Source organism: Ochotona princeps, chromosome 2, assembly GCF_030435755.1.
Source record: "Ochotona princeps isolate mOchPri1 chromosome 2, mOchPri1.hap1, whole genome shotgun sequence".
NCBI classification, from domain to species: domain Eukaryota; kingdom Metazoa; phylum Chordata; class Mammalia; order Lagomorpha; family Ochotonidae; genus Ochotona; species Ochotona princeps.
In genome coordinates, this window is record NC_080833.1 from 75,253,381 (window position 1) to 75,275,318 (window position 21,938).

General features: G+C 40.1%; 1 protein-coding gene across 3 annotated transcripts in view; it reads left to right on the forward strand.

Moving 5' to 3' along the window:
• The window catches only part of PKN2 (protein kinase N2), a 111,695-nt gene extending 90,514 nt beyond the window's left edge, over window positions 1–21,181 (forward strand). For all 3 annotated transcript variants that reach the window (XM_004582070.3, XM_036494465.2, XM_058658919.1), the window contains 9 exons: window positions 28–103; window positions 181–272; window positions 5,194–5,370; window positions 7,590–7,652; window positions 8,585–8,661; window positions 11,336–11,478; window positions 20,209–20,316; window positions 20,762–20,842; window positions 20,930–21,181. In XM_004582070.3, coding sequence (XP_004582127.1) covers window positions 28–103; window positions 181–272; window positions 5,194–5,370; window positions 7,590–7,652; window positions 8,585–8,661; window positions 11,336–11,478; window positions 20,209–20,316; window positions 20,762–20,842; window positions 20,930–21,133 — 1,021 coding nt within the window. In that variant the 3' untranslated portion in view covers window positions 21,134–21,181. The remainder of the gene's footprint in view (window positions 1–27; window positions 104–180; window positions 273–5,193; window positions 5,371–7,589; window positions 7,653–8,584; window positions 8,662–11,335; window positions 11,479–20,208; window positions 20,317–20,761; window positions 20,843–20,929) is intronic.
• The last annotated feature ends 757 nt before the right edge of the window (window positions 21,182–21,938 follow it).

Genomic DNA, 21,938 nt, shown 5'->3' on the forward strand with positions numbered 1-21,938 from the left:
GTTTTTAAATGAAATCACTATTTTCAGATCTCAGCAAAAGTTTCAGTTTAATCTGCAAGATTTCAGATGTTGTGCTGTTTTGGGAAGAGGACACTTTGGAAAGGTAATCTTTTGGAATTTTTTGAAATGCCTACAGAATTGATCATTCACGTGGTAAACAATTATTTTATCTCATTTCAGGTGCTTTTGGCTGAATATAAACACACAAATGAGATGTTTGCTATAAAAGCCTTAAAGAAAGGAGACATCGTAGCACGAGATGAAGTAGACAGGTTAGTTTTTTTTAAAATGAAATTATTTATTTTTATGAAATTGTCAGTTATCAATTGATGTGTCAGGAGTCTTCAGAAAGTTCATGAGAAATGCGTATTGTAAAGAACGTGCATAGATTTTAAAACATTTTTACACCAAAACAAATACATCTCCTAATTAATTTTTCCAAAAGTTTTTTTGTTGTATACTCTGTTACAAAACTTGCAAATTTCTTTTTTATTTTATTTATTTTTTTTTAAACTTGCAAATTTCATGATAATATCTGAAGAAACAAAATAAAGGTATCTAGACTTAGTGTAAGGGGAACACTGATTAAATAGTGTTTTGCTTTCTAGCCACTTCCTTGCTCCCATCTTATATAATAACTGATTAGTGGATACAAAAGAAAATTGATGAGATATTAAATTTATTAAATTTTTTTACATGCAGAAGTTAAAGTGTATCTGGAATTGCTGAACATTTACAGGTAGTGTGCAGTTAACTGAATGATGAATGTATTCTGCGATTTTAAACTATGCCTTTATTTGTTTTTCCTCTCTTTCTTGAAATCATTATTTGACCATTAGCACCTTATCTTTCAGGACACAATAAGTGCAAATTGTTGTAGGTATATCTTTTTACAAAGTTAGTAAGGTACAAGGAGAGCAAACTCTGCGGCTTCATTTAAGACAATTTCCACATTGTGTTAACCGGATTCAGTTTCTAACTTCTGCCTTCTGTAATACAGACCTGGAGAGGCAGTGATGAAAACTCAGATCCTGGAAGAACTGAATTGAGTTCCTGACCTCTGGCGTCTGTCTTACTCAGACCGTGCCTGAGTGCTGTCTCTCCCTCTCCCTTATCCTCTGTCTCTTTCTCTCTGTCTCTCAATTTTTAAAAATTAAAAAATTTGTGCATAAATATTAGGTTGTAGAATATACTTTGAAATTAATTCAGTGTGATTAAATATGGAAATTGCCGTACAATATGGCATATCTATCACAAAAGGAGGTTTTCATTTGATATTTAATAGTATTTGTCTTATACCACTGGGAAGCATCTATTTGTATTAATGAAGGCAAACACTGTATGATGAAAAGAGCCCTGGATGATAAATGAGATAACTGACTCTTCTAGTTCTGATAATTTCTGCTTATTAATTTGACCTCAGAGCATTCACTAAATAACTTTGTCCTCAGTCAACCCATATATTTAGAAATATGAAAGTGGGCATTCAGCGCAGCAGTTAAGATGTCACATGGAGCACCTACATAGGATATCAGAGTGCCTCATTTCAAGTCATGGCTCCACTTTCATTTCCAGTTTCTTGTTAATGCACACCCCAGACAGCCCCAGATAGTGGCTCAAGTGCTTAGGTCCTGCTGCTCTCACTGGAGACCGACACTGATTCTCCAGCTTCACCACTGGCCTCGGCTACTTTGAGCATTTGGGAAGACAGATCTCCCTCTTTGTCTCTGCCTTTGAAATACAAATAAAATTAGTACCTAAAATTTGAAAATATTTATTGTTGGTAATATGTTACAGAATGTAATTCTGAGTAGATAAGATTGTCACTTTTTAAAAAGTTGTTTATTTGGGAGGCAGAGAGAGAGAAAGCACTGTTATCTTCTGATCCACTTAAAAAATGTGTGCAACAGCCTCAACCAGGATGGACCATTCCAAAGCTGGGAGCCAGGAATTCAATCCAGGTCTCCCAGTTGGGTGACAGGAATCCAATTAGTTGAACCATCTCCCCTTCCTTACTGAGTCTGTTAACAGAAAGCTGGAAGCGGCCAGAACTGACACTGATGTGGGAATTAACCTGTGTTAACGAGCATAGTTAAAGCTTAGGTTAAACATTCACGCTTCAAATTTATATGTCTAATGTGTTTTCTCCTATATGGATAACTCCAGAAATTAGAGTGGTTTTTGTTGTTGTTGTTTAATTTTGATTAGAAAGGTAGATTTACAGAGACAAGGAGAGACAGAGAGGAAGATCTTCCATCCATTCCGCAGATGAACACAATGGCCAGAGCTACGCGGATCTGATACCAGGAGCCAGAAGCTTCCTCCAGGTCTCCCATACAGGTGCAGGATCCTAAGGCTTTGGGCCATCCTCTACTGCTCTCCAGAGCCTTAAGAAGGGAGTTGGGGGCCCGGCGGCGTGGCCTAGCCTAGCCTAGTGGCTAAAGTCCTCGCCTTGAAAGCCCCGGGATCCCATATGGGCACCGGTTCTAATCCCGGCAGCTCCACTTCCCATCCAGCTCCCTGCTTGTGGCCTGGGAAAGCAATCGAGGACGGCCCAATGCATTGGGACATTGCACCCGTGTGGGAGACCCAGAAGAGGTTCCAGGTTCCCGGCTTGGGATCGGCGCGCATCGGCCCGTTGTGGCTCACTCGGGGAGTGAATCATCGGACGGAAGATCTTCCTCTCTGTCTCTCCTCCTCTGTGTATATCTGGCTGTAATAAAATGAATAAATTTAAAAATATATATATATAGGGCCCGGCGGCGTGGCCTAGCGGCTAGAGTCCTCGCCTTGGAGGCCCCGGGATCCCATATGGGCGCCGGTTCTGGTCCCGGCAGCTCCACTTCCCATCCGGCTCCCTGCTTGTGGCCTGGGAAGGCAGTTGGGGACAGCCCAATGCATTGGGACACTGCACCCGCGTGGGAGGCCCGGAGGAGGTTCCAGGTTCCTGGCTTGGGATCGGCGCGCATCGGCCCGTTGTGGCTCACTCGGGGAGTGAATCATCGGACGGAAGATCTTCCTCTCTGTCTCTCCTCCTCTGTGTATATCTGGCTGTAATAAAATGAATAAATTTAAAAATATATATATATAGGGCCCGGCGGCGTGGCCTAGCGGCTAGAGTCCTCGCCTTGGAGGCCCCGGGATCCCATATGGGCGCCGGTTCTGGTCCCGGCAGCTCCACTTCCCATCCAGCTCCCTGCTTGTGGCCTGGGAAGGCAGTTGGGGACAGCCCAATGCATTGGGACACTGCACCCGCGTGGGAGGCCCGGAGGAGGTTCCAGGTTCCCGGCTTCGGATCGGCACGCATCGGCCCGTTGCGGCTCACTTGGGGAGTGAATCATCGGACGGAAGATCTTCCTCTCTGTCTCTCCTCTGTATATATCTGGCTGTAATAAAATGAATAAATCTTTAAAAAAAAAAATATATATATATATATATATATAATAATAGAAGGGAGTTGGATAGAAAGTGGGGCAGCCAAGACAAACCAGTGCCCATAAGAGATCCTAGTACATTCAAAGCAGTTTATTAGCCAATCGAGCCATAACTCCAGGCCCAACACTTAGAATTCTTAAAAAGATGAAAGCTTATTCTACTTTTAATGAAATGACCTTCAGTTCTCTTCCTTTTGGATTTTCCCGTTTTTGACCTTTTTCTTTTCACTATTTTTCATAATTCTTGATACCTAAAATTTTAGAAAGCATGTTACAATATAATTATAAAGTATTCTGAGCACCATTTTGCATGGTTATAACCATATTTTGATATTTATATATTTTAAAGATTTACAGAGAGAGAAGGAGAAAGATTTACAGAGAGAGAAGGAGATAGAGGGAGTGGCTTCTGTCTGCTGGTTCACTCCCCACATGACCACAACAGCCAGAGTTGAGGTGATCTACAGCTACGAGCCAGGAGCCTCCTCCAGGTCTCCCATGCAGGTATAGGGTCCCAAGGCATTTGAAAAGGGATTGTGGTCTCACGAGTGTTGCTTAATCTACCATGCCACAACATCTGCCGATGTAAACTACTTTGAGCCAAGTTTTTGGGAGAGATCATGTTCTAATTAAAATCCAGATGGAATAACACTCTTAGCATTAAATAAGAAAATTCAGGTCAGAAGATGAAGCTTTAGCCAGAATCCAGGCCATTACCTCTACTGAAATGAACTCAGCCTTAGTGAGTGATCCTTTTTTAAAATCCATCTGTAAGGGCCCAGTGCAAGAGTCTAGTGGCTAAAGTCCTCGCCTTGAATGCACAGGGATTCCATGTGGGTGCCATTTCATGTCCCAGCTGCTTTACTTCCCTTCCAGCTCCCTGCTGGTAGCCTGGGAAAGCAGTTTAGGATGTCCCAAAGCCTTGGGGCCCTGCACTTGCTTGGAAGACCCGGAACAGGCTCCTGGCTCCTGGCTTCAGATCAGCTCAGCTCTGGCCATTGTGGCCACTTAGGGAGTGAATCAGTGGATGGCAGATCTTTCTCTGTATCTCCTTCTCTCTATAAAATCTGATTTTCCAATAAAAAAATAGGATCTTTTTTTAAAAAATTAATTTTTAGGGGTCAGCATAGTAGTATAGTTTGTGTCCTGGCTGCTCCACTCTCCATCCAGCTCCCTGCAGCTGAGGATGGCCCAAAGCCTTGGGACCCTGCTTCTGCGTGGGAGACCTGGAAGAAATTCCTGGCTCCTGGCTTCAGATCGGCACAGCACCGGCCATTGCGGTCACTTGGGGATTGAATCTCATTGGATGGAAGATCTTCCTCTCTGTCTCTCCTCCTCTCTGTATATCTGGCTTTGTAATAAAAATAAATAAATCTTTTTTTAAAAAATGTGCTGCAACTTGCTAAATGATTTATTCCTAAAGAATTTTTTAATGTATTCCATAGTGAAGCCTATTTTAAAAGAACTATACCCACTAGGTAAATATATGCTGCCCTAATACCATAATGTGAACTTTACATTATGTTTATCATTTTTATCTTTTATTAATATTTTTCAATTAAACTTGTGTATGTATATCTAGCAGATCAATTTTCATAGTGTTTGTAAAGATACATGTGCAGAGCAAGTGAGAAAGCTTAAGACACATTTTAAATTGGAAATAGTTTAATATTTTGTTTTAAGGTTTAGTAATCTGTAAAGAATTATTTTCAACAAGTTTTTTTTTTAATCTGTCATTTTAAAATATTTTCTCTTACAGCCTGATGTGTGAAAAAAGAATTTTTGAAACTGTGAATAGCGTAAGGCATCCCTTTTTGGTGAACCTTTTTGCATGTTTCCAAACCAAAGAGCATGTTTGCTTTGTAATGGAATATGCTGCCGGTGGGGACCTAATGATGCACATTCATACTGATGTCTTTTCTGAACCAAGAGCTGTGTGAGTATGCTTCAGACATTTGTCCGAGTTTTCCCGTGAGTGATTTGTTTTAGGACGAAAAAGAGTTCTCTGTAAATTTTAGCTTTTTTTCCCCTCTCTAAGAGAAGTTACCTCTCTACAAGACTTATTAGAATTCTTTCTTTGGTTTTTGCCAAGTATGTTGTATATTTTTTACTCCATTGTCTATGGTGGAAATTTCATGAGTTACTGTAACTTAATTCATACTTAAGGTTCATTTTGTTTAGATGCATTCCTAAGAAAAATTTTTTGGCAATAAAATTTTCTCTTTGGGCTGTGATATCCATGTCTTCAACAAATTATATGCAGATGCATTGTGAAGTTAAAAGATGCAGAATAATTTATAATACAAAAGTATTTAAATAAATAAAATTTTCAAAAGATAGTTTCAAAGAATATACATCAGATATTTGTTTATGCTTATAAAATCTGATATAGGTTGAGTATTCCCTATTTGATGCATAGGGATCAGAAATATTTCAGATTTGGGAGGGTTTTTGGATTTTGTATGTTTACATAAAAGCTTTACTGATTAAGCATTTCTAACCTGAAATCTGAAATTCCATGAAACTTTTTGAGCATGTTAGTCCTCACTTTCCATTTTAGATTTTTGGATTTCACAATGTAAGTTTTTAGATTAGGGATTCTCAATGTATGTACAAATTGCCTCAAATGAAAGGAATAAAAACAGACTTCTCGCTGTAAGTACTTTTTGTACTTTCTGAGTTGAGTAGTTTTTCTATGAAAGTTGAGCCTATTCAAAAATATAAAAATAAATATAAATCAATTTGAATTGTATTTGCATGTTCGGTATACATACACATAAACACATACTTGAAATTTAAACTGTAGTTCTGCCTTAAGGAATATATAAATGTATTTCCCTGTTAATTATTATCCCAATTTCATACTTGAAAGGATGGAGCTATGATTTAAAATTCGGAAAGTGCTGTTAATAGCTACACCCTACAGCCTGGCACAATGGCTCAATTGGCTAATTCTCCCCCTTCAAACCCTGGAATACCATATGGGCACTGCTTCATATCCCGACTGCCCCACTTACCTTGCATCTCCCTGCTTGTGGCCTGAGAAGGCCGTAGAGGATGACTGAAAGCCTTGGGGCCCTGCACCCACATAGGAGACCCAGAAGAAGCTCCTGGCTGCTGGCTGCTGGCCTCAGAACAACTCAGCTTTAGCCTTAGCGGCCATTTGAGGAGTGAACCAGTGGGTAGAAGATCTTTCTGTCTCTGCTTCTGTCTGTAAATCTGTCTTTCCAATAATAAATAATTAAATAGCTACATCTTATTTGCTGCTGTAGGGAGGCATTCTTGATCCTCTGCAAATCCAAATCAGGAGCAAATTTAGTTAACTGCAGTGCGAAAATATACCTTACCTTAAAAAACTAACCCACTAATTGGATGGTTTAAGAGGCAAGTGAATGGTCTAGAGATAAAGTCACCAGTTGAGATGTCCATGTCTTAGAGTGCCTAGGTTATTACTGACTTCAACTTCCAGCTATAGTTTTCTGTGCACCCTCGGAAGCAACAGAGTGAACCGAGTGATTGGGGTTCTGCTGCCCACACTGGAGGATTGATTTCTTATCTTTAACTTTAGCAGGTACTTCAAAATGAGAGTTCTGTCTCTCTGCTTCTCAAATACTTTTGTTTAAAAAAAAAGAAAAATATTTGATTGTCTTACCTCTATGGAAAAACATTTCAGTATCCATTCTACATACCAAATCCCTCATCCAGACTGCCTTTTCTGCCTAATCTGCTGTTTCTTCCCCATTTATACCCATTCAATACTAAAGCCATTTTATTAGTTGGGAAGTATGTTATGCCATTTCTACTCTTAACTCCTTTTCCCTTTTAGGGAAATGTCCTGTGTCTCCTTACACACAGAACTTCAACCTGTAACACTGTCCTTCTGTCCTGTGGCACATTGTTAATACTCCTACAGAATCAAATCAGATACCCTGAGTTCCTATGACTCCACCAGGCAAGGAAATGGCCTCTGTCATCGAGACCTTATTTTCTTATTTTTAAATTTCACTCCTAAATCTAACACCATGTGTGGTACACAATGAGGACTTAATAAATACTTGTGAAGTTAATTAACGACAGAGTTGTGCCTTAATGCATAAAAATATAACCTGGGATTCAAAGGCAATGAATCTTCTTTTGATTTAATTCCTGAAACAGATTTTATGCGGCATGTGTAGTTCTTGGGTTGCAGTATTTACATGAGCACAAAATTGTGTATAGGTAAGTAAATTTTTATTTCTAATGACTTACTTTGATGTGAATTAGAATTATAGAATATTAAGAGAAATATTTTATACTTCTGCAGCTTCTATTTTTTCTCCTTCATGTACTAAGTTATCTTAAAAAGACAAACATCATTTTTTAGGACGTAGTCCACACAGTATGTATTAATCACATACTAAGTGCAGGACAGCATACTGTTCTTCCTTCACTAAGAGTCTTGGCTGTCAGCTGGAAAACACAGTGCTTGTTGACATTGCCAGTTTATATACTGAAACAAGTTCCTTACCAAATCTTTGGCCAGTGAAAAGTAGAAGCTAGTCTAGTGTTTTCAAGGAGTTTCCACATAATACAATTTTACTCAGTGGGTAAAGTGTTTTTAACTAGTTTACTGTGTAATCAGTGAATATGGGTTGATACCTTTCCCTTTATTTTGAATTATTCTGTCAGCAAGTTAATCCTGCTTCCTGATATTTATAATGTTATTTTGACCATTCTTTCTTAGGAAAATATATAAACAAACTTCAGACTTTAACTAAACCAGATTATCACAAATAGCAAATTAATAAATATCTGAGCCAAAGGTACTTAAACTCCTTCCATACTTTAAGATATATGAAGAGATAATTTGCTTTTAAAAATGTATTCTTCCTGTATTGTAGAGCAGGGAAATAATGTAGAAGCTGTACTGTGTAAGGCAATAAACCTGCCAGAAGTCGGAACTATGATTGTTTATAAAACAGTCTTTGAATTTCAAGTTAAAACCTGAAAAAACATGTGTATTAAAATAGGGCTCCTATTGAAATGGCATTTTGTTGGTTTTTATTGTTGTTGTTGGTGGTGGTTTTTTGTTGTTTTGTAATTTTTCTAGAATATGCTATGTATTCATTTCATTGATCATTTATTTTATTTTATTTTTTTATCCTGAACAGAGATTTAAAATTGGATAACTTATTGCTAGATACAGAGGGCTTTGTGAAAATTGCTGATTTTGGTCTTTGCAAAGAAGGTAAATTGAGACTGTTTTCTGATAGAGTACTGACTGTCCTTTAAAGTTTGTCTTTGAAAAATAAAATGTATTTTTAACATTAATTTATTCTTTTTGAGACATTTTGGATTGCTCGTAAAACCAAAATATCATGTTGAAAATTTATTCTGTAGATAGGAATAAGGTTCGAATTTCAGGAATCATAGTGTAAGACTAAGATTCTGTTAAAGTAATTCTGTTACTACTTAACGAAAATACTGATTATCCACTAAATTGTTTATTCTGCTGGAATTATACAGAGTAAATTACATAGTCCTAATAGTTTCTCTCTAGCTTCTTAAAACTTAACATTTTAACTGGAAACCATGGCTGTAGATATCTCAAGAACACTGGCCTGGAACTTAGGACACTGAGTTAGGGCACCCGCCTCCAATAGGAGAGTACCTGGATTTAAAGCCTCCAGATACTGGCCCCAGTTTACAGGCACAGCACCTGGAGGAGAAGGAATAACAATCCATGCCTCCCACACAGGATATCTGAATTGGTTTTCCAGCTTCAGGTTTGGTCTCAGCCAATTCCTTGCTGTGGCAGGCATTTGGGGAATGAATCAGTGGTGGGAGTTCTCTCTCTTAAATAAATCAATGAAATTTAAAAGTAAGTAAATAAACTTGTAAAATTTGAAGCAGAGGGAGCTTAGGAAAGCTTATCCACCAGATAATCTTAGATTTGAATCCTGGTTTTTTGGTTTGTTTTTGTTTGTTTAAAAATTTATTTTTATTGGAAAGTCAGATATACAGAGAGGAAAGACAGGAAGATCTTCCATCCATTGATTCACTTCCCAAGCAGCCGCAACAGCCAGAGCTGCACCATCTGAAGCCAGGAGCCCCTTCTGGGTCTCCCACGCGGGTTGCAGGGTCACAAAGCTTTGGGCCATCCTGGAGTGTTTTCCCAGACCACAAGCAGGGAGCAGGATGGGAAACAGGTCCTCCAGGATACGAACCAGCACCCATATGATATACCAGAAGAGCAAGGCGAGGACTTTAACTGCTAGGTTACCACACTGGGCCCTGAATCCTGGTTTTGCTATTTATTCACCATGTGTCTCTAGAAAATTTACTTTTAAATACTTAGAGTATATTCCCTCAACTGTAAAATGGATATAATCCTTCCTCTTTAGCATAGTAGCCAACATAATGTAAATAGAGAGCCTTATCTTTACATTCAAGCGTAATATTATAATTAATATTTCTCTACCTTCCTCTGTATCGGTAACTTATTTTTGTTGTTCTTATTGACAAGTGTTAACTATTCAGTAAATGTTTGATTAATAAATACCTGGATAAATGAGTGAATGAACTTTGTAATGATAGGCGCATGACATATACTACTGGTCTCCTAATTACTAAATGCAGTAAAAGCTTTCTCTAATTGGGTGTCTCTGTTGGACACTATTAATTTAAATGCTTTTGTTTCTTACAAGCTATCCTTAACCCATTGTTACTCACAGTGTTTTGTTTTTTAAAAATTCACACTATTTTTTTTTTTTAATTTTAAATGTTATTATTCCATGATACAGTTCTATGGGCTCCAGGGTTTCCCTTTCCCCTTCCTTAAATCCCCCCACACACACTGATTTCCCCCATGTGATTTCATCCATGGTAGTATAGTCCTTCACAATCAGTCATAAGTCCATTATTCTGCTATTTAAGTGTATCCTGACACTGCTGGTACAGACAATTGCAGAGTCCAGCATCCTATTGTCAAGATACAGCAATTTCATTGGGAGTCCATGTTTGATTTGTAAGACAACAATATGAAGTTAAATAACATGCTATTGAATAACCACTGTGTCAATAAGGAAATGAAAAAGAAAATAAATGATGCTATTCCTGAAGCAAATAATGCTATTACTACGGTATTTTAGGATATTTTTGTACAATTTTTATTGGAAAGGCAGATATTCAGAGAGACGAAAAGACAGAGAGAAAGATCTTCTGTCCACTGGTTCACTTCCCAAATGGCCACACCAGCTAGAGCCAATCCAAAGCCATGAGTCAGGAACCTCTTTCTGGTATCTCTCATGGGTGCAGAGTGCCAAGGCTTTAGGCTATGTTCCACTACTTTCCCAGATCACAGGCAGGGAGCTGGATGGGAAGTGGAGCAGCCAGGACACAAACCAATCAAATGTTTTGTTTCATTTTAAGATTTATTTATTTGAAAGGCAAAGTTCACAGAGGGAGGAAGCAAGAGAGAAATTCCATTTGCTGGTTCTGATCTCGAAGGGCCACAGCAGCAGGAGGTGAAGCCAGGAGCTTCCAAGTGACTAGCTGAGTATCAAGGACTTGGGCTTTTGTTAACTGCTATTCCCTGGCCAGTCATAGGAAGCTGGATCAGAAATGGAGCAGCAGGAACTCAGACCCAGTTTCCACGAGGAATACCAGTATCATAGGTGTTGGCTCTACCTCCTACAACACAATGCCAGCCCCTTTCCAGCTAGTTTTGACCATGAGAGTCTCATGTGTTATTACACTGTATTCTGTATAAGAATTCTTAACATTTCATTAAAAGTCTCTAATTCATCTGAATTTTATCGTATTGCAGAAATATGCAACTTAAATTTTGCTTTCTAAAAGCATATTCTAATTTTTCTGTTAAGTTTTTTTGTTAAAAAATACTTAAATTTTATGTTTTCCAGGAATGGGATATGGTGATAGAACAAGCACATTTTGTGGCACTCCTGAGTTTCTTGCCCCAGAAGTATTGACAGAAACATCCTATACGAGGGCTGTAGATTGGTGGGGCCTTGGTGTACTTATATATGAAATGCTTGTTGGTGAGGTAAGCAAAATGAAATAGATAAAATAAAAGATAGGAAAGATGACTGAAAGAAGAAAGAACAGTATCTATACCTAGTAAATCTCTTAAATAAATAGAACTTAAGTTTTTAAATTTTTGTCATATGCTAATAATTGTTTCTATAATGCCTTCACTTTTTTTAATGTATTTATGTGATTTATGGAATTCATTACCAATGCTTGAGTTCTTATAGTTTATTTAATGTGGTTATATTACCGATTTTTAAAAAACAAATATTTCTTTATATAAAGTGAACAAATTTCACATATTTTACAGTACAAATTTAGGAGCCTAATGATATGTCCCATCTTACTATCCCTCCTGCCCTCATTCCCTATGCACACTCCTGCTATTTTTTTCTCTTTATCTTTTTTATTTTTACAATAACATGCTTTCATTTCACAATCACAAATGTTTTTAATAATGAATTCATGTTATTTTTGAAGATGTTTGTACAGTTGAGAGGGATGCATGCCCATGTGGACCACCAAGCAGGTTGGGAGGGTTGAGGAATGAGGGAAAGTGAATGAGACAACTGCCTCCAGTCTCCTTTTTTCTCCTGGTGTCTGGGGAAAGTGAGTGCCAAGGGGAGGGGTCACTCCCAGTAATCCAACTGCATCAGTACCCAGGAATGGGGGAACCCAATGTCATCTCAAGGTCCCTGTGTTCCAAGGACATTCCTTGAATGGTTTTGATAGTTCTGAAATGCTATTAGTTTCATTGCTACATGGTTGAGGAAATCCCTCCGTGGTCAGCTGGCTGACAGAGTTCACCTTAGACTCTTGATTGGCCCAGATTCTTGTCCAGTAGAGCTGTCCAATCTGCTCTGCACTCCATGGTACTACATCCTCCGCAGGCCCCAGTGGACTGGTTATCATGTCCCCCATAAGCATCTGGGCATGCTATCCAGTACATAGGTCTCAGCAACTGTGCAGACCCAGTTCTGACACATGCACTCCACAGTCAGACTACAAATCTTGTGATTTTCACTGTGGTTGGAGTTCTGAGTCCAGTGATCCAGTTGTGGGGATTCCCAAAGAAACCTTACCAGAAATGATGCCAACATGACTCCTGTGCATGCCAGCCAGTGTGAGGTTTGGCTCAGTGCATTATCCACATAAGCCTACACACACACTGGTTATTGCAGTCACCTGGCCAGTTCTGTCCCTGGTCCATGTCATACACAAGCCAGTGGGGGCTGTCGCCCTGCCCAACTCTGTCCACCAAACATTCTGCCCTCACATACCCCAGCAGCAACTGCAGCCTAGTCAGAGCAAACCCCAGTAAGTATACTAGGCCCAGCCCCCTGGTTCCTGTGCATACCAGTCTGTTCAGCAGACTGGTCCAGTCTGTCCCATATCCAATTTAGTTCTCGTGCATTTCAGTAGGGGTTGGATCCTAGCTCAGCCCAACTGACCCCACTAGCCAGCCCACACTAATGTCAGCAGGTGCCATCAACCTTTCTAGCCACGCTTGCCCCCACCCCTGGTTCTCAAGCTCACCAGTGAGAGTTGTAGTCCATCAGAGAGTGCCCAGTTTCCCTTCTGGACCCACTCCCAGTCCTAGATCTTGTGCTTTCCAGATGATCCTATGATCTAATCTGACAGGATTTGCCCCCAGTCTCAGCACTTTCCAGCTGATGCAATAGCAAAAACCCAGCCAACCCATGCCCTGCACTTACTCTGATTCGTGGATGCTCCAATGGATATGGCCACTTAGCCCAGCCTGGCTCTTCCCCTAACCCAGCTCACATACAGGCCAATGAGTGTTGTGGCCCTACCCAGCCTGGGGTGCCCCCATCTCAGCACTCATGCTCACTAGGTAGAGCAGTGGTCCAGCAGTGGAACCCCTGCAGCTCCTTTACTATGCTCAACCCCCAACCAGGTCTTAATTGTGCTGGTTTTTGCTGTGGCCCAAACTGACATGGCTCACCTCACCTCAACATCCACAAAGGGATGCAGCAGTCTGGCTTGGCCTGGCCTTTCCCCTAGTTCCAGCTTATGCTGGTGGGTGCTATAGCCTAGCCCACCCTAGTTAGCCCTAATTTGAACTGGCTGGCATTGCAGCCCAACCCAGCCTGTCATGCGCCTGTTACTAGTTCTCATAACTGCCAGTGGGTGCTTTGAACTGGCCCAGCCTGGCCTGGGCTGCTCCCAGCCTTGGTTCTTGCCCTCACCTACAGGGACTGCATCCTAACAGAGCAGTTCCCCAAGTTCCTCTATCAGGTCACCTCCCAGTTTGAGATCTTGTGCGTAACAGTGACTCAGTCCTTAGCTCAGCCGTGCCTGGCCCACTTCCTGTTCTGCCTTGCCCAACACACCCATACTAATCCCAGTTCTTACTGTTGGGTGCTACAGCCTAGCCATGACTAGTCCACCCACAGACCCAGCTTTCCTGTGGTTAGCAGGTACAGAGGCATAGCCTAGCTGTTCTGCAGGTACCCTCGCTCTTTGAGCACCAGAATGTGCTATAGCCTAGCCCAGTCTGGCATACCCCAGACACAGGCCACACCAATGCCGAAGGATGCTGCAGCTATGTCCAGCCCAGTATACCACCCCCATTTCAGCTCTTAAACTTACTAGTAGAAACCACAGCCCAGCAGGGGCATATTCTTGGCTCCCCAACCAAGCTCATTCCCAGCCTCAGATCTTGGACATGCCAATAGTTGCTCCAGAGCAGCCCAGCATAACCCATCACCCAGCATGGCTTTTTCTATCAGATTCTGCAGCCTGGACTGATCTGGCCTGCCCCTAGTCCCAGTTCTCGCTGATGGGTGCTGCAGCCCAGCCCTGCCCAGCATGCCCCCATCCCTGGATTTTATGCAGAATAGTTGGTTTGATAGCCTAGCATAGCTTGGCATGGCCCACACCCTATCCTGGTTCCTGCACATGCCAGTGTGCTAAGGTTTGACCTGGCCCTGCCCAGTGTGCATCCTAAGTCCCAACCCACAAACCTGCCAACAAGTGAAGCAACCCTGCCCAGCCTGACTGATACTCAGCCCGGACTCATGTGCTCACCAGCTTCAGTGACAGCCCACCAGGGGACTGCCCCAAAGTCTCCTCCCAGGCCTACTCCCAGACTCAAATCTATGTGTGCCAGCAGGTGCTAGAATCTTACTCAGCAGTTTGTTCCCCAAATGTCAGTCTCTGTGTGTGCCAGTAGATGTTGCAGCCTGGCCCATCCCACACCGAATTCTTGGGTGCACCTGCAGGTGCTACAGCCTGGATTAGCCTGGCCTGTTCCCAACCCCAGTACACATGAGAGTTGGTGAATCCCATGATCATGCCTAGCTCAGCCTATCACCATCCCAGCCCTCAAGCAAACCAGCTAGTGTGGTGTTCCCATAGGGATGAGCCCACAATCCCCCACAGAATCTGCTCCCAGACCCAGATCTTTTTGTGAACTGGTTAGTGTCATGGCCCAGCCTAACATCATCCATCCCCTGCCCAGTCACTCACTGTCAGGCATTGTGGTTGAGCCATGGCTTTTGTGTGCACTAGTAGGTTGTGGTTGGTACCAACAATCCCAGCTCAGGTCTCCCACATGGGTGGGTGTATTGGTTTGGCCCCATAAGGTCCTCCGGTTTCCCTCCTCTAAACCACCTGATCTCAGTCCCCTCATTTACCTACCCCCCCTCATTTTCCTGCAAGTGTAGTCACCAGTTTGGTGGAATTCCCTCAGAAGTCACTCCTCACCTGTCACATTTACCCTCAGCAGTACTCCCTCCCACACATGTCCAGACCTGCTTCCCTGAGCATTCCACACCCACCCATGTCTGGTCCTCTGGCCATGTGCTGTGACAACCTGTGGCCCTACCTGCCTACCCAGGGCCCACGCACACTCACACATGGGTCCCCAGACCCTGTCTGTTGGCGTGCCAGTGTCTTCTGCCCACATGGGATAGATGACTATTCTGGTACACTGGTATAGTTAACAAATTTGGTGTTAACCAGGCTCAGGATGCCCTCCAGCTACTACCTGTTTTTCTACTTACAGTTAACACCTGCCTGGGTACAATGCAAATAGGCCGTTGCCTACAGCTGGGGCACAATCACAGATTTAACAGTAAATTCTGAAAATATTTTAGCATATACCAAGGTGAAACAAGAAAACCTACTATTCTTTAAGACCATAGACGAATGCTACAAATAATCAGACCTCAAAATTTTAATCTGGCTCATATGAATTAGATTTTTTTTTTTTACTCTGTGTATTAATTGCTGCAGATCAGGGAAAAGGATATTTTTCTTTTGGAGACTGGCTTATTTCATAAGCATTGTGGTTTCTAGTTGCATTTATTTATTTTTCTTGGGTAGTATTTTATTTCATACTGTATATTATGCTATGCTTTCTTTATCCAGTCATCCATTGAGGACACCTGAATTGATTCCGTATCTTATCTATTGTGAATTTTACTGCAATAAATGTACAATAAAAAGCTCTCTCAGCTACTGATTTCATTTCGTTTGAGTAAATTCCCAGAAGTGGGATAACTGGGTCATACAGTAGCTCTATTTTCAAATCTCTACTGAATCTCCAAACTATCCTTCATAATGGTTGTACTGGTTCACATTCCTACCAGTAGTGGGTTAGCATGCCTTTTTCCCTACATTCTTGCCAACATTTATTGTGGTTTTTTGGTTTGGTTTTGTTTGTTTTTTATGGTAGTCTTTCTACCAGTTTTGTGTGTGTGTGTGTGTGTGTGTGTGTGTGTTGTCTAGCCATTTGTATTTCATGCTTTGAAAATTACCTGTTTATGTCCTTTGCCCATTTATTAAATGGATTATAGGCTTTTTTGTTGTGTATCTTGATCTGTGTATAGATTCTAGATGTTAATCCTCTATCCATTACATAGTTTACAAATATTTTCTCTCATTCTTTTGTTACCTTCACTTTGTTGACAGTTTTGCTTTGCAGTGCAGCAGCATCTTAGCATTTTAAGTAATTTCATTTGTCTATTTTTTGCTTAAATTACATGTGCTTCTGGGGTCTTTTCCAAGAAGTCCTAGCCTACACTCATGTCTGCAGAGTTATCTCTAGTAATTTGATCGTATCAGGTCATAGATTTAGATCCTTGATCAATCTAGTGTTAATTTGTTTAATAAGGTGTAAACTGGGGGGTCTTGTTTAATGCTTCTGTACATGTAGGTCCAGTTTTCCAAGCAGCATTTGTTGAAGAAACTTTCCTTTCTCCATGGATTAATTTCAGTTTGCTTTGTCAAACTTTAGTTGGTGGTAGATGTATGGGTTTCTCTCTGAGTTTCCTATTCTGTACCATTGATCTGCATGTCTGTTTTTATGCCACTACCAGTCTGTTTTGATTACAGCTGCAGTGTAATATCTTTTAAAGTCTGGTATTATGATCCAGCTCTGCTTTTGTTGTTTAGTATTGTTTTACTATTCAGTCTCTTGTGTTTCCATATGAATTTTAGCCTCATTGTTTCTAGATCAAAGAAGAAAGCTGTAAGTGTTTTGATTGGGAACATCTTGAATCCATACGTTGTTAGTATGGACATTTTGATGATATTCTACCAATTTATAAGCGTGAAGTATTTTCTATGTTTTTGTGTCTTCTATTTCATTCTTTAATGTTTTATAATATTCATCATAGAGATTCCTCACCTCCTTGGTTAAATTTATTCCAATGTATGTAATTTACTGGCAGCTCTTTTGAATGGAACTGATTTGCAAGTTGTTTCTTATCTTGGATTGGCTTGTGTATACAAAAGCTATTGATTTTTCTGTGGTTTTATATCCTGCAACATTATCAAATTCTCTTACAAGTTCCAGTAATGTCTTAGTAGTCTTTTACTTCCGCTATATGGACAATCATGTCATCTGCAGACAGGCTTAGCTTGACTTTCTCTTTTCCAACTTGTATCCCTTTAATTTTATTCATTTACTTATTTATTTATTTATTTATTTATTTATTTATTTACTGCCTAGTGGCTTTCGTTGAAACTTCCAGGACTGTATTGAATAACAGTGATGAGAGTGGGCATTGTTGTCTCGTTCTGTAACTTATTGGAAATGCTTCCAACTTCCTTCATTCAGTATGATGCTAGCTGTGGGTTTTTCTTATATTGCCTTGATTATGTTGAGGACTGTTTCTTCTATACCCAATTTGCATACTTTTTTAATCATGAAAGGATGTTGCATTTATTCAAATGCTTTCCTTGCATCTGTTAAGATACTCATATGTTTTTATTCTTTGTTAATGTGATATATTGCATTCATTGATTTACTTATGTTGAACCATTCCTGCCTAACAGAAGTAAATCTCATGTATTCTTGGCAACTGATTTTTCTTCCATCTTATTGCATTCAATTAGTTAATATTTTGTTGAGCTGTTTTGTTCCAATATCTGGCTTCAGATCAGCTCAGCTCTGATCATTGGTGGCCATTTTGAGAGTAACCCAGTAGAGGGAAGATCTCTTTCATCTGTTGTTCTTCCTTTCTGTAACTCTTCCTTTATAATAAATTGATAAATAAAAATTAAAAACTAATGGATGGTTCATTGTTGTAGCAGGCTAATCTTTGATCTGTAGCATCAGCATCATAAATGGACGAGGTTCTACTCCCAGCTTTTCCACTTCCAGTCCAGCTCCCTGCAAGTGGCCTGGGAAAGAAACAAAGGATGGTCTAAGGCCTTGGACCCATGCACCCAATGTGAAGGATTTGGCTCCCAGCTTCAGATCAGCCTAACTCTGGATGTTGCAACCAGTTGGGGAGTGAACCAGCAGATGCATGCTCTCTGTCTCTTCTTTTCTCTCTCTCTCTCTCTCTCTCTCTCTCTAACTCTTGACTGTCAAGTAAATCTTTTTTTTTTTTTTTAAAGATTTATTTTTATTACAAAGTCAGATATACAGAAAGAGGAGGAGAGACAGAGAGGAAGATCTTCCGTCCGATGATTCACTCCCCAAGTGAGCCGCAACGGGCCGGTGCGCGCCTATCCGATGCCGGGAACCAGGAACCTCTTCCAGGTCTCCCACGCGGGCGCAGGGTCCCAATGCACTGGGCCGTCCTCTACTGCTTTCCCAGGCCACAAGCAGGGAGCTGGATGGGAAGTGGAGCTGCCGGGACTAGAACCGGCGCCCATATGGGATCCCGGGGCGTTGAAGGCGAGGACTTTAGCCGCTAGGCCACGCTGCCGGGCCCTGTCAAGTAAATCTTTAACAAAAGTGCTGAGATTACAGAAATGCCCTAAGGCATTTGGAGCACTAAATATGTCTGCCAGTATATGCTTTTTTAATCCCCTTTAATTTTCTTCACACCTGCTTCTCAGTGCAGTCTTTTTTTCTGATAATCGTTAGTATTGTTTTTATCACCACTAATTTGCTATTTACTTTTAAAATTTTGAACTAAATTAAATATTGGAATTTGAATTTTGAATTTGAAATATTGAGTTTGCTAGCTGATGTATATCCAGTTTCTCTACTTCCCTCTATTTTAACACTTATTACCATATTTACGTTGATTACCTTATTTTATCATTCCATATTGAGCTTATTAAGAATCTTAACTATTATCTAAATAGTTCCCACTGTCAAATAGTTATTCTAAATCTTGACTGGATGAATAGAGCAATAAATTAATGAAATTAGGGCCCAGTGCAATAGCCCATTGGCTAAACCCTTGCCTTGCATGCCAGGATCCAATACAGACACCGGGTCATGTCCCAGCTGCTCCACTTCCCATCCGGCTCTCTAATTGTGGCCTGGGAAAGCAGAAGACGACCCAAAGCCTTGGTACCCTGCACCCATGTGGGAGATCCAGAAGCTGCTCCCAACTCCTGTCTTTGGATCGGCTCATATCAGGCTGTTGTAGCTACATGAGGAGTGAGCCAGTAGACAGAAGAATCCTTCTGTCTGTCTCTCATTCTCTCTATAAATATGACTTTACATTGAAAAATAATAAATTTTTTTAAAATTGAATGAAAATTATGTATAAATAATATTTTCATAATGATAAAACAATGTAAGAATTCCACTAAGAATATATGTCATCTCTACATAATAGATAAGTATCCATTGTGACTTTTTGAAAGATTTACTTTATTTATCGGAGAGACAGAGCTACAGGGGTCATGAGGGAGACACTAAGGTATTTCATCTGCTGATCGCAACCCACATGACTTCAGTGTCCGGGAATTAACCAAGCCAAAGCCCGGAGCCAGGACCAGCTTCTGTGTCTCATGGGGAAAGAGACCCAAGCACTTGAATCATCCTCTGCTACTAATTAATGTGCCTCACGCAAGTTATCAGTGAACTGGATTGAAAGAACAGCGGGGACTCAAATTGGCACCCTAAGAGATGCCTTCTTACATGCAGTGGTTAAACTTGTTACACTACCATGCTTGTCCTATATTGTAACTTCTTCCAGTGATTCTTTTAATTGCTCTTTTGGTAGATTAACTTTTGATTTTCATTTTTTTCTTTTGTACTGCCTGGAAGTTAGCTGGAATTTTATAAATTTTTACTGTACTGAAATTATTTTATTTTATTATTAATAATTTTGATCAGTCCATTTTTATTTGATTTGATAGAGATCTTCGATCTGCGGATTCACTCCTTAGACGCCTGCAATAGCTAAGGTTGGCTAGACTGAAGCCAGCAGGCTGAAATTCGGGGGCCCTGCGTGGTCACCCACCTACTGTACCACATACTCGCCTCTGAAACTCATTGTAACTTATTCAAAAATATCTCTTCCAGTCTCCCTTTCCTGGTGATGATGAAGAAGAGGTTTTCGACAGTATTGTAAATGATGAAGTAAGATATCCAAGATTTTTATCAACCGAAGCTATTTCCATAATGAGAAGGGTAAGAACTCTTTCTAAAAATCTACTTAGTCCTTTTTTAAATGGAAAGAAATTTCTCAATAGAATTTTTTGTTTGTTTTTTGTTTTGTTTTGCTTTTCTTCCAATAGAACTTTGGAAGTTGTTTTTCAATTCATAGATGTTATATGGTTAAAACTCAATTTTAAATAATTAAATCTTTGGAAGTTAAGAAAATCCTTATATTGGGCTCGACAATGTGGCCTAGTGGCTAAGGTCCTCGCCTTGATCCCATATGGCCGCTGGTTCTAATCCCGGCAGCTCCACTTCCTCTCTATCTCTCCTCCTCTCAGTATATCTGACTTTGTAATAAAAATAAAATAAATCTAAAAAAAAAAACAAAGACCTCTTTCTTTAAAAAAAAAAATCCTTATAATTAAAGCTTATTTTATTAGTTTTACTTTAAATTTTTTTTGTTATATTGTGTTAGCTGTTGAGAAGAAATCCTGAGCGGCGCCTTGGAGCTGGAGAGAAAGATGCAGAGGATGTGAAGAAGCACCCATTCTTCAGGGTAAGTATGAAATTTGAAAACTTTTTATGAAAGTAGAACAATTAAGAACAGGAAACTAAACAGGTCATTTTATATTTTATAATCCAGCTAATTGATTGGAATGCTCTAATGGACAAAAAAGTAAAGCCACCGTTTGTACCTACCATCAGAGGTCGAGAAGATGTTAGTAATTTTGATGATGAATTTACCTCAGAAGCACCTATTCTGACCCCACCTCGAGAACCAAGGATACTTTCAGAAGAGGAGCAAGAAATGTTCAGAGATTTTGACTACATTGCTGATTGGTGTTAAGTACTAGACACTGTGAAACCAAGCAGACTGACTCACAAGAAGACCTCTTGAAAGAACACCCCTTCCTTCATTTGCTCTCTGTGCCACCAGCAGCTTCTGAGTTGCTTTTCAAACACATGAAGATTTGTCTGAAAGTACTGTTTCAATATCTTCTTGAAAAAGTGGCTTCTCAAAAGTTTTTTCTGAGCACTGGAAGCAGATTTGTGGAGTTTAAGCTGAAAGAACATTGGCCATGAAAGTCTGTCTCAAATAGGTGCTTTTGGAACAATGATCTATTTAAGCGAAAAAGAAAGAAAGAAACCACTCTTTCATAGTCCCTAGCTTTGCCACATGCCTGCCTTATGTGGAAGGAAGATTAATCACTTAACTGTGTTTCACAAACAGAAAACAGAAATGGCTAGGAATGCTATTATTGTTCATACAAAGTATGATTATGTTTGAATGAGGCAAATGCTCTTATTTTTTAGAAATTACTGTTATCAAAAATCTGTAGTGACAGTTTACATATTTTGAGGCTTGATTTTTTGGAAAAACAAAATGAATTGATGTTTTATAAATTTTCTATATTTATTAGGAGAAAATTTTTTTATCACTTCATCATTATCAACCATGTAATAGAGCCTCATAGCTTTCCAACAGAGCTACTTGCCAAACAGTTCGTTCTTACTTAACAGTGCTGAAAGAAATGGAGGCGATCAGCAGTTCGTTGAATTGTTAAGAATGAGGACTTCTAATCAGCCTGAACCAAGATATGCTGTCTCACCTGTATGCATTCCCAAAATCTAGACCATCCAGTATATTCAGT